This window comes from Macadamia integrifolia, chromosome 2, assembly GCF_013358625.1.
Source record: "Macadamia integrifolia cultivar HAES 741 chromosome 2, SCU_Mint_v3, whole genome shotgun sequence".
NCBI lineage: Eukaryota > Viridiplantae > Streptophyta > Magnoliopsida > Proteales > Proteaceae > Macadamia > Macadamia integrifolia.
The window spans coordinates 39,129,304-39,141,181 of NC_056558.1; the positions used below are offsets into that span (position 1 = coordinate 39,129,304).

Consider the following 11,878-nt stretch of genomic DNA (forward strand, 5'->3'; position numbering starts at 1 on the left):
TTGGATATATCTTCCCAAGCTCAGCCCAAGGATCCTTTTCCTTCTATCAAGAACATCACAAATGATTATTTGCATGGTAGTATGTTGGTAGTCTGAAAACTCCAACATTAGATTATGTTTCAGAGAACATCTGCCTGAGCAACAGCTATGGATCAAAGCATGTCAAAAAACCAGGGCAGCACCCCTGTTCGAAATTTTGCACTATATTGATATGTTACATATTGGTTCAGGTTGTAGACTTACAGACTTTAGGAGCTCAAATTCCTCCATTAAAACAAAAAATGCAAACAGAAGGACAAAAGATATTATATATATATATATATATATTCCTGCCTCCCGCCGGAAGACCAATCATGCTGTTATTAACAAGTTGCATGAAGATTATATAACACTCTTGATGGTAGATTCAGAAACTGTTTGTCCTCCCCAGGAATAAAAATTCTCGATAGCAAAATGAGGATAAATAAATCTAGCTTTCTCTCTTAATGTCAGGTGGGAAGCCATGCAAATGCTACCTGTCATCAGGTGGTAGTGTTGGACTTTTGGAGCACATACTAATCTTGTGCAACTCTTTCAGCCTATTAGCTGGGTTGCATAAACCTGAAACATTTTCCAGATTGTTCTTAGTCTAAAGCATTTTACAGATTAACAAATAGGATTAATCATTTGGTAGGCAGTAGGGTCTAAAGCATTTTACAGATTAACAAATAGGATTAATCATTTGGTAGGCAGTAGGCATGATGATCACATAAAAAAAAAAAAAAAAAAAAAAAAAAAGAAAAAAAGAAAAAAAAGAACCACTTTGAGATAAGCAGAACTAAGAACTTTTACAGGGTGAATTCATGAAAACCCAAGATAGGCTATTATCATGAATTCATGACAAACCGAAGATGGCATTGTTGGCGGGACTATGCAAATTATGTTTTAAAAGGAAGGCTTGTTCTCTGTCAATCCTTTCCTGGTGGAGAATATTTTGCACCACTCTTTCAGGTAATCCTTGCCCGGAAGGTACCAATGTTTCTGTTTGTCGACCTCAAATCTATTAGGTTCTAACCAACGACATAAAAATATGCCCCCCAAAAAAAAAAAAATAATAATAATCAGCAGTCTCAAGTTTCAAATGATATGGTAACAATTGAGGAGAGAGAGATACCATAAAGTGATCATTTTAGGTATCTGGGGTCAATCATAAATAAAGAAGGTGATGTTAGGAATGATGTTACATAGGGATTAAAGTGGGATGGATTAAGTAGAGAGGTGTGTCTGGGGTGTCAGGTGACCAAAGTATTCCGTTAAAGTTTAAGGGAAAGTTCTATAGAACAGTTGTTAGAACAATTAAGATATATGGGGCAGAATGCTGGGCAGTTAAGAATGTCATGTAGATAAGCTATGTGTGGCAGAAATGAGGATGCTAAGATGGATGTGCGGCTAAATTAGGAAGAATAAAGTAAGAAATCACCATATTAGAGCTAATATCGGAGTTGCACCGATTCATAATAAGCTTCGAGAAAGCCGTTTACGGTGTATGGTCATATTCAATGGAGGCCTAAGAATGCACTAGTAACGAGGAGTGATCTCATTCAGATTGAAGGAGCTAAAAGAGCTAGGGGCAGGCCTACAATGACTATAGGAGTAGTGAGGAAAGACATGCATAGTTTAGGTCTTTTCCCAAATATGACCTCAAATAGATCTGATTAGAGAGAGAATCCATGTTTCTGATCCCATTTAGGCAAGATTTCACTGTTTGTCCCCCCCAACCCCCCCTTCTCTCCTTTAACTCTTTTTTCCTTGGCTTGGTTGGAATCCATGTAGCCGACCCCATTAAGTTGGGATAAGGCTGAGTTGTTGTTCTTGAAGTAGAAGCTATTATGTACGAATGGAGCTGATTGGCAAAAGAGGATCCAAGTAGCCAGCTCCATTAAGGCACTAATTGGATAGGAATTCAGATATTAGTATATCTGCCCTGTATTCCCTCCATTTACGTCCCTACTTTCAGAACACAAATTGTTTAGATCAGTAAACTGCGATCACATGTTTCTTTTAATTGTCTTTAATGAATTATTGGTTTTAGAAACCACTGTATACTCTCCATCTTACTCAGAGAGACAGAACATAGCTTTCCGACAAAACAAATAATCATTCAGAGATGAGCCCAACAAGATAATGAAGGGAGAGATAAAGAAGAAAACTAGAGCAAACAATGGCAGGCACTTAGAGAACAGCAGACGAAGTCAGCAGATGCATCTATCTATCAATCTGAACCACCATTTAATGGCATTATGATTGATACGGTAAAAAAGCCAACCCAATCCAAGAGCACTAATGCATCTGATCAATGGATTATGTAGTCATAGTCCTCCGATTCCAAGCCCATAAAGAAGTCTTGTTCAGTGGAACAAGTGTGATTTTCTATGAGCAACCAAGCTAAGAAGAGGACCTTGGTACAAGTATCATGCTGACGTGCCAAAAACATCCCATATTATCATAAAAACCTTGATTTCTATACATATTCCCTACTTCAAAAAAAAAAAAAATGATTCACATTTCTAATCCCTATGCTCCCTCCAAAAATGCCAGGTCCAATGCAATAAAATAGATGGGATATCCAGCCGTAAATAAAAATGACCATTATGTGGCCAGATATCCTCCCGTTAAAGATGGAAGAAGATTGATGTCTGCTTAGATGTACTAACATGTCCACGTTTTGAGGGATTTGATTTTCAGTTCCCCACCCCTCTTTTCTATCATGCAATTGATTACTTATATCAAGGAGGTGAATGAATATGTGTAAACGAAGTAACAAACTGCCAACTAAGTAACCATGAACTACCATGAAGCAACCTCTCCTTCACAACAGTCTTTAACTTTTCATCCTCTATTATAATAAGGAGAGAGTTTCTCTTCACCAAAAGCGACGACCAAGATATAATAATTACTCCCCCATTATTTGATGAATTCCTGAAATGCACACTACTAGCAAACTCAGCTCAAGTTTTATGAGGCATGCAACTTACACAGCTCTTCGTTGTAACCCCATTCAACCATTAAAGTCACGGAAGACAATTCAATTAATTTCTTAGGCTCTGTTTGTATCGAGGTAAAGCTATGTAAAAGGAAAATTTTCAAGTAAAATCAATCTTAATTTTATGTACTAATATTTCACCAAAAAATTTCCTTCTATGCAGTTTCAACCCGGAAACTGCCTTAATAAAAAAAGAAACAAAAAAGAGAGAGGAAACTATCATTAAAGTTGTTTACCTGAACATTTTGGAATGTCCCAAACAGCAATAGATGTGGGTGTGCATCGAGGATCACATATTGCTCGGTTGTCTTCATGGTTGACATTCATGGCTAGCATCCATGATCCAACAGAGACATCCTCATTGCTAAACATTCTCAAACTGTCAACATAGAAACATCTAAAAAGTGATAAATTTCAGGAGTAAAAGGAGAAACAAGTTAAAATTTGACTAGAATGCTTATTGTGACATAAATTAAAATTGAATAACAAAAAGTCACTCAAAGAGACAGATTTAGTAACTGCTGTAGCAAAAAGATCATTTCTTACATCTGAAAATAAGGAAACAATGTTCTAATGATAAGCACAATAAGATATGTAATGAAAAATTTTCAATTTATTCGCCCACTGGGGGGTGGTGTTGCTGCAATGAACTCAATATTTAGTAACAAGAAAAAAATGCAGTTACAAAGGACAAAAATTTCACTCCATAAGCCCGACGATGTAGAGATATTGATTCCAGTTTCTAGACCAACAGCTTAGGCTCTTATGCTCCTAATATGACACAATTGGTCACCACCGAACTAGAATATCCAAATTATAGGGCACGCCTAAGATTGACCATAAACGAAAATATACAGACAATGATTTTTTTTTTGGGGGGGGGGGGTGAAGTCAATGAGTTAAGAGCATTGACCATGAATTGCACATTCAAAAATCAAATAGTTGATCTGATCCTAGAGATTGACTTGGGAGCCTCAAATTGGAAAAAGAACATGTTGAATTAGTGGAATTCTGCAGGTAATGGAAGCAATCACACCAACAAAGTAACTAGAACCTACTGACCACAAGATAAGCTATTTTTTGTAGTGAAACTAATTTCATTTTCTAGAAAGCAATTAAATTAAATGACCATGGAGTAACATCATTACTGACCCAAAAGAAAGAACGAAAACCTTAAAGCATCCAGCTATCAAAATTATAAGTGCAATAAATTAAGAACGACAGACCTATTATTTCTTACAGTTGCCAATGATGCCACAATCTCTGCAGAGAGAACGTATATCGGACCGTAACCATGCAAGAAATACTCATTCCCAATTAAATGTCCTGACTTCTCAAACCTGAAAGTTTCAGATAAAAAAGTCCATTGAAAAATTGAATAACAGAATCACATATTCTATCATAAAATATATATCACAAGCTCAATTACCATTTCATCTTTGGGTCAGTAATCACTGGCCCTTTCTTCATGCAGCCAATGTAAGTCATTGGATGAGTCCTCTCCTTGGCTAGAAGTGTTGCAAGTCGATCTGATAAATGAATGATGAACTAATCACATTGGAAGGTACATGAATAATAACTTATTTACCTAATTCATAACAAAAGAAGCAACCTGCAAATTGGTTCATTACAAAACAACTTGCTAGACAGTTTGTGACAGATTTAGGGGGAGGAGGGGGGGGGGGAGAAGGAAATGTAATAAAGCAGGAAGTTTAATACACAATACAACTGGAAAAATCTCAGTAAATCTACTACTGATACGTCTTTGGTACCAACGTACCATTCAAATATCAGAACAACCAAGGCTACTCTCTCTCTCTCTCTCTTCGATTGATGACAACTAAGGTAGTTTTTGAAACAGAATTAATACTCAAATATAACTGATACCTATTACTCAATCAACTTAGCTATCATTCCAATCCTAGGCCAATTAAGCCTCTTGTTTAGGAAACAAGATTCATATTCCTTGAAAGTAACACCTATATGTTTATTTTTTTACACCAAACAAATTATATCCACAGTTCCACACTATACACACTCGTGCATTAAGTTATTACAGCCAAGGTGGGGGGGGGGGGGTGGGTGGTGGGGGGGGGGGGGGAAGAAAGAAGGCTGACCAACTGCAACTCTTTCGAGGGATGAACTAAGGGTAGATCTGAACACAAACCGAGGGAACAAATGAATCAGGTAATGCAATCTGCAATGCATATATAGCACTTATAAACGTACCTGGTCGTAAATAAATGTCATCATCAGCTTTGACATAATAATCTGCTTCAAAAAGATCATAGGCTGCTTTGAAAAATGCCAACCTACAATAAATATAAAAATGAGGGCAGAAAAAAAATTACCACAAGTAACCATTCTGAAAACACGAGAGCAGTCCCACAGAATCTCAAGTCTCACGTTTTATATGGCAGCTTTAAGTATTCTTCTTCAATATCTATAAGCATAAAATCTTTGTATTTTTCAACCTCTATCTCAAGATCTGCCATCTTTTTTGCATCTTTCGATCGCCCAATGACAAACCGGAAAGCTAATCCAGTAGCCTGCTCCAAACTGCAAAGGTTGAGCAAGTGAATATGCAATAACTGTAGATGAAAAGTGACATGAGTAAGAAGGCCAAATGGGATATTATGTAACAAGCATCAAGGACATCAGACTATGAGCATTGAGGCCCCCAGTTAAATAGAAATTGAAAAATCCAAGACCTTTGGGAAAACATTACATTTCTCAGGCTGAGACTGACATTGCAAACCATAAAAATTTGTCAAACTCAACATGCCTCCAGGGCATGGTTCTATGTATTAAGAAATTTACCAGCTGTGAAGAGTAACAGAGTATTAGGGTTACACATTCTCATAAAAACAGGGATTCCTTTGCAATGAAACCTAAATACAACTATATGTACTCCTAACAATACATGTTGATACTTAATATGAAGCATCTTGGGTAAATTTTGCAATTAATCATGTTTCAGTTCTACTTCCAGGAACAGGCAATCCAAGTTTACAAATTACATCTTAGTCACACATCATGTACAAATTCAGCTGACAATTATGTTTCCGTAAACAATTCAGTTCTCAATTATGGCCAGTTTACGAAGCTGTATCTGGTGTTACTCTTAATATGAAGTTAAAATTTACTAAATACCTCTGCAGAGCATTAATTCTCCAATGAATTAGGAGTTAACCCACCAGCTGGAGGCAGGGTAATTGGACGGTTTACACATCTCATTAGCATTCCATGCAGGTGGGTTTCTCCCCCAGCAGGTCTTTCACTTCTAAACAGTGCTGGATTTTTGGATGAGAGTAATAAGGGTAATTATAGATATTCAACGGATCGACAGGTAATTACTTTCCTAGGCTCCTTGAGCTTCAAGCCAAAGGGCTAATGGCTTGGATCCCTGGCATCGGCAAATCACAGTTGCTATGTAGTCCTAGATCATTATTTGGTAATTGGTACGCAGCACGTCTATGCTAAAGTAGATTTTTCTTTCGACCCAGAAGAATAATTTAACAAAAATGTCCATTCAAGAATGTATTTGTATGGATCAAAATCATAACTTGCTTTCAGAATTAAAGTAATTACTTTTGAAAGAAGGTAAGAAAGAGCATCGGTTGGGTTAATTACCGGAGAAGGGCGTCGGGGTCGGAAGGGAACCAAGTGGAGCGAAGGGCAGCACGGCGATCGACAGTAGAGAAAGCAGTCTGGACCCCAACGAATCCAAGAAGTTTGGGACGTTCGATGAGCGGATCATTGTCGCCAACGCCAAGCTTCCTAGGATTGTTGGAGAAACGGTGTAAGTGTAAGCTCCGGAATGTGTCTTCGGCACGACCGCAGCGGAAAATAGGGAGAGGCTTAGGACGAATTACGGCAAAGACGGAGAAAATGATTCCGGCGATTCCAACCAGAAAGCAGAAGCCGGAGAAGATAACAAGTGGAAGAGGAATGCGAGACGAAGCAGGTGAAGGAAGGATGGGGAGATGATGCTTCTTGACTACCTTGTCGTCCTTGGAGTATTGGGCGTTGGCATTGGTAGGCGTAGAACGGTTGGCGAAGGAGAGGAGACCAAGCGTACGCTGCATCTCTGTTCCCAATTGGTGAGTTTCTTAGATCTGCTCCTTCTCGATGTTCATCAATGCAGAGTGGAGAGTCTGTGACTCTCACTCCAGGTGAGAAAGAGAGAGAGAGAGAGAGAGGCCAAAAGGGGTCTGGCAAGTGGCAGCAAATGAGAGTTGATCACGCAGTTGTTCATAAACACTTCGAGGCTATAGCTTTACCCTTTTACCGTGAAAATTTACCCCAAAAAAAAAAAGGAAAAATAAAAATCCACTAAAATCTATAAAATCAAAACCTGTCCGAAATCCACTTTATTGGGATGCGAATGTTTCGCTACAGATCTTGTTCTGATCTTCCAGTCTGTGGATAGAAGATTCCTTTTCATAACCTTGTCCGAAACCACTAGATTGGAATCTTTTTTATCAAATGATGCACAGCTGATGTATTGTTTCAGATCTTGCGTCTCTAGGGAGGGTCCTTCTCTATATCTTTTTTACTCCTCATATGAAAATAACCATGGTGCCCTTTTATTTTTGAAAATTTATTTATTTATTTATTTTTCACACCACTCTCCTATAAATATATAGCTGCAATGCCTAAATGATAATGGATACCCATTGAAGAAAGGTGAATAATACCAATATTAAAAAAAAAAAGAAAAAACCAATATTATGATTATACTCGAAGGTGAAAATGATCATTAGCGAGCTTTTGGTATATGAAGATATTTATACTTCTTTCCATATAAAGAAAGATAAAATTTAGACTCATATGACAAGCCAAGGTCCGGACAGGATCACTAATGAAATACCGTATTAGAAGTCCATTTGCGTTTTTTAATGTAAACATTATCATCTTATCCCTTGAAATTATGAGTAATAATCCAATCTCGATTGTTTAAAACCTTGGGTGTGTCTTTGTATATTATCATTTCCTCCAATTAAGTTTCAGTTTTAGGGTTGAAATCTAACATCCTATGTTATTTATAATATTTATGCTAACAGAAAACACTGTCACTTTGTTCATGACATACAACGTGTTTCCAATCCAATATACAATTGTGTCGGGGGAGATCAATCTCATATATGTTTTGATTGTCCATGAGCTCTTTCATAACATATGAATGCTATCGTTTGTGATGCAGTGAGGAGTGAATCTGAATTTTGTAAAAACAAAACCTTTTAATAATCTAAAAAAGAATAAAAATTGTAAAAAACAATCATATATAAAGATTCACCTATGAGATTGTCAAATGTCCACGATGAGATAAGATTTATTTCTTTCCAATGGAGTCTTTTCAATGGAGAATAGGGTTACATATGCTGGTAATCCAGTTTTTTCATTTTTGGTAAACTGCCTGTACTCGCAACTCTATCGAATAGGAGAAAGATTCTTCCAAAAAAATATATCGTGAACCCAATACAGAAAATTACCAAAATAACCTCGCAACAAATCAGGGCCTCAATAACGGGCGATGATCCTCAGCCGCGGGTGCGGCGGTGCGGCGGTGCGGCGAGGATCAATAACCCTTGGTATAAGCCCACTTCTGGGAAAGGAGAACTATGTGCAAAGAAACGGAAAACGGAAATGTAAGAAGCCCGAGCAAATACAGTAACCCAATGATCTGGTATAATGTACAAATAAAATTACAGAGGACTAATGGAAAATAAGAGAAGAAATTCCCTACCTCTCCGTCTTTAAATCTGCAGATTCCTTCCACAGTTGCTCAACGTGAGAAATGGGAGAAATAATTATTCTAACTTTGGCATTTGTGTTGAACAAAGAAAATTGAAATGAATGAAGAAGAAAACATTCAGGCCCAGATTGCGAGAGAAGACATCAATACAGCGCCGAGGAAGAGTGCAAAATAGGAGACGAGTTGGAGACGGAAGTTGCATCTCATCCTCTTGCTGAGGAAATCGGCGGCGATGAGATCGACCATAGCCATATAGACGAGGATCCCAGCAGAGATGGAGTCCAATATGCCTTCCACTGCAAGCGCCCTTGGGCTGTTGGGGTTGTAGAATGAAGCCAGACAAGTCCCCACCCCGATCCCTGCAGGAGTCGTGATAGCGAAGAAGCAAGCCATCAGCGTGGACGACAGCGTAGTGAACCGCGCTTGGGAGATGCAACCTCCCAGTGCAAACCCTTCGAAGAACTGATGGCACGACAGCGCCGCCACCAATGGCCTTATAGTGCATGGACTCTGCGACACGCCCAGCGATAGTCCTATTATCACCGAGTGCGACACTATCCCAAATTCCAGTATCTGCAAAACATATGAAAATTGTGCAAAACACACACACCACCACCGTTCACAACAAAGTCACAATCCATTCTAATAGTCAAAATTTCATATTAAATCACAAAAAACTAGTGACTTTTGGTGATGTGTGGTGTGTAAAAATCCCATGCTCGAAGGTCTCAATGTGGTGCTTGGAGGAACCTAAATCTTTATAACCCTTTACATCGGGTCATATAACCTCAAGTCCCTCAAGAATCTTTTCCTTCGGGCAAGAATTCACCTTGAAACTAAAGATTTTTCTCAAGGGATTTTCTACATTCCGGCTCTGATACAGCCTATTAGGATTCAAGTGAACTCACCATTAACTCTAACCAATTAAAGAGAGAAGGACTCATATGAGATGAGCCTTCTCACCAAATTACTCCTCTAACCAATTAAAGAGAGAAAGGACTCATATGAGATGTCACCAAATTACTCCAAAAAGGCTTACAGGGTGTCAAAAGTTGGCCTGCACCAGTAGGCTCAACTTGAACCGACCAATTGAAACCCATAATTGACCCAACCGATCATTAAATGAATAGACTCAATAATCGGGCAATCCTGGTGCAAGATAGTGGTCTGACAATCACGATCTCGATCACACAACTAGACTGATTGACCAGTAATCGAATATTTATAGCTCGAATAACTCGTTTAAGCCTATAATATAAAACCCCAATTATAGTCCATTTAGAGATCATTTATAACCCAATAATACACCTAAAGCACCTTATTTACGAGATTTACGATTTCTGATTACCTAAACAGGCGTTGCATCACCTTAAATTGATTGAAAGGGGGACCAAACGGATCCCAATTCTATGTTTTAAAACACTGGTATTAATTCCTGGTCTATTCATAACCCATGTATTTTTTTTTTTTGATAGATAACCCATGTGAATTCGTTTGCCTGATATGTTGAGAAGTCGAACTGACATTTCATCTCTCTGTCAAAGGTTAGGCCAACTCATCAAATCAAGATCAGATGCTGCCATCCATCAACTTCCCATTACAAACACATCATCACCACTCACAGTCTCACTCCCGCCTGGTTTTATGGTTACCCTTTCGGCACCTTTCAAGTTCTCTCTCTCTCTCTCTCTACTAAAAGACGCAAAAGCAGAGATGGCGACATTGTCTTTGACCTCCAAAGCTAAATCCGAAAAAGAAACGAAAACCAATCAGATTTATATATACCTGTGAGACGACGACGTGCCTCACACTCACACCACCTTCCTCCTCGTCACTCTCTCCAAACCCGTGCGAATGCGAGTGCACGTGCGAGGCTTCCCCTTCCGCGTGCTGCCCATGCGGGTGACTATGCCTATGCTGCGCCGCATGGGCGTGGATCCCAACGATGTGCATCCCTCCTCCTTCCTCTTCCCCGATCACCTTCCTCCCTTCCGTCTCCTTCTCCGTCACCGTCACTGTCACCGGAAAGATTCCAGCACCAGAAATCGTTTCCAAAGACCCGTCCAATCCGACTTCATCGATCACTCGTATGTTCTCCTGCTCCTGTTTCCTCTCGTAAAACTGAGTTCCAGCGAAATCGAACATAAGCGTGATCAGCGAAGCAATCATGGCGATGAACCCAGAGAAGGGGAATTTTGACCATGGATTTTTAGGCAAGCAAGGGTCGGATAGCGCAGACGCACCGTCAGGAAGCATATGAACAAATCCAGTCGCCAGAATTACTCCCGCCGCTAAAGCCTTCGCGACGACGAATACGTCTCCATTTGTGCGTAAAAAGCTACGTTTCTTTCCGATAAGAGGGGTTGCGACACCAATAACACCGGCCGTTAGAATTGCTGCAATAGCGATCACCTTAAGAACCAGAGCATCTGATTCGTCTCTGCAATCGTCGGATTTTGTATCGCCACAATCCGTTGTAGCCATGGATTCCGAAACAAACTGTGAAAGAGTTTCTTCGATCAAGAAGAATAAGAAAAAAAACACTAAAAAACTTAAATTTCAAAGTCCAAAGGAACATCGTCATATTTTCTCTTAAACTACTCTCTTTCCATCGATACATACCTGATAAAACTTGAAATCTACCCCCAACATTTTTGAAGTAAAGCAGAGGTTTCATGCTCTGCAAGATTAAAATTTAAAATCAATCAGAATTTCCTATTTTAATTTTCTCAGGTAGTAGTAGAAGAAGAAGAAGAAGAAGAAGAAGAAGTATTCCGAAACCCTAACCTCGAATAAAAAAGAAGACATTAGTGTAATTTGGAGGTAATTCAATGGCTCCTGGTGTTGCAGAGAAGCCCAGATCTCGAAAAATAAATAGGAAAGTACAAGAGTATACGCAGAGATGTAACAGGCAAGAACACAGTTACTGAGAGAGGGTTGAGTTGGGTTTGGGTTGGGAGCTGGGGAAGGGCTCTTGAGTTGGACTTTGGTGGGAAGGAGGACAGAGAAGAAGGTGTCGCAAATGATGACATTTTTGATGGATCGGAGGGTTACGGTGGTTGTTTCAAGTCTGTGTTATGACTTTTTGTGATGAAATG

At 39.1% G+C, this 11,878-nt stretch overlaps 2 protein-coding genes across 3 annotated transcripts; both read right to left on the reverse strand.

Moving 5' to 3' along the window:
* Positions 1 to 162: 162 nt before the first annotated feature.
* Positions 163 to 7,254, reverse strand: LOC122093336 (probable beta-1,3-galactosyltransferase 12). The gene is made up of 7 exons (XM_042663655.1): positions 6,656 to 7,254; positions 5,429 to 5,581; positions 5,252 to 5,334; positions 4,452 to 4,551; positions 4,249 to 4,362; positions 3,259 to 3,401; positions 163 to 600 (listed from the first exon to the last, which is right to left on the reverse strand). The coding sequence occupies exons 1-7, from the start codon at positions 7,108 to 7,110 to the stop codon at positions 512 to 514; spliced, it is 1,137 nt and encodes a 378-aa protein (XP_042519589.1). The 5' UTR covers positions 7,111 to 7,254; the 3' UTR covers positions 163 to 511.
* Positions 7,255 to 8,691: 1,437 nt separating this feature from the next.
* LOC122072313 (zinc transporter 4, chloroplastic-like) lies at positions 8,692 to 11,878 on the reverse strand. Of its 2 annotated transcripts, none has more exons than XM_042636907.1 (4): positions 11,568 to 11,878; positions 11,403 to 11,460; positions 10,566 to 11,279; positions 8,692 to 9,353 (listed from the first exon to the last, which is right to left on the reverse strand). In XM_042636907.1, exons 2-4 carry the CDS (start codon positions 11,430 to 11,432, stop codon positions 8,898 to 8,900), a joined length of 1,200 nt encoding a protein of 399 aa, XP_042492841.1. In that variant the 5' UTR covers positions 11,433 to 11,460; positions 11,568 to 11,878; the 3' UTR covers positions 8,692 to 8,897. The 2 variants fall into 2 exon arrangements, with proteins under 2 accessions (XP_042492841.1, XP_042492840.1); XM_042636906.1 differs by having other exon boundaries at positions 10,566 to 11,293.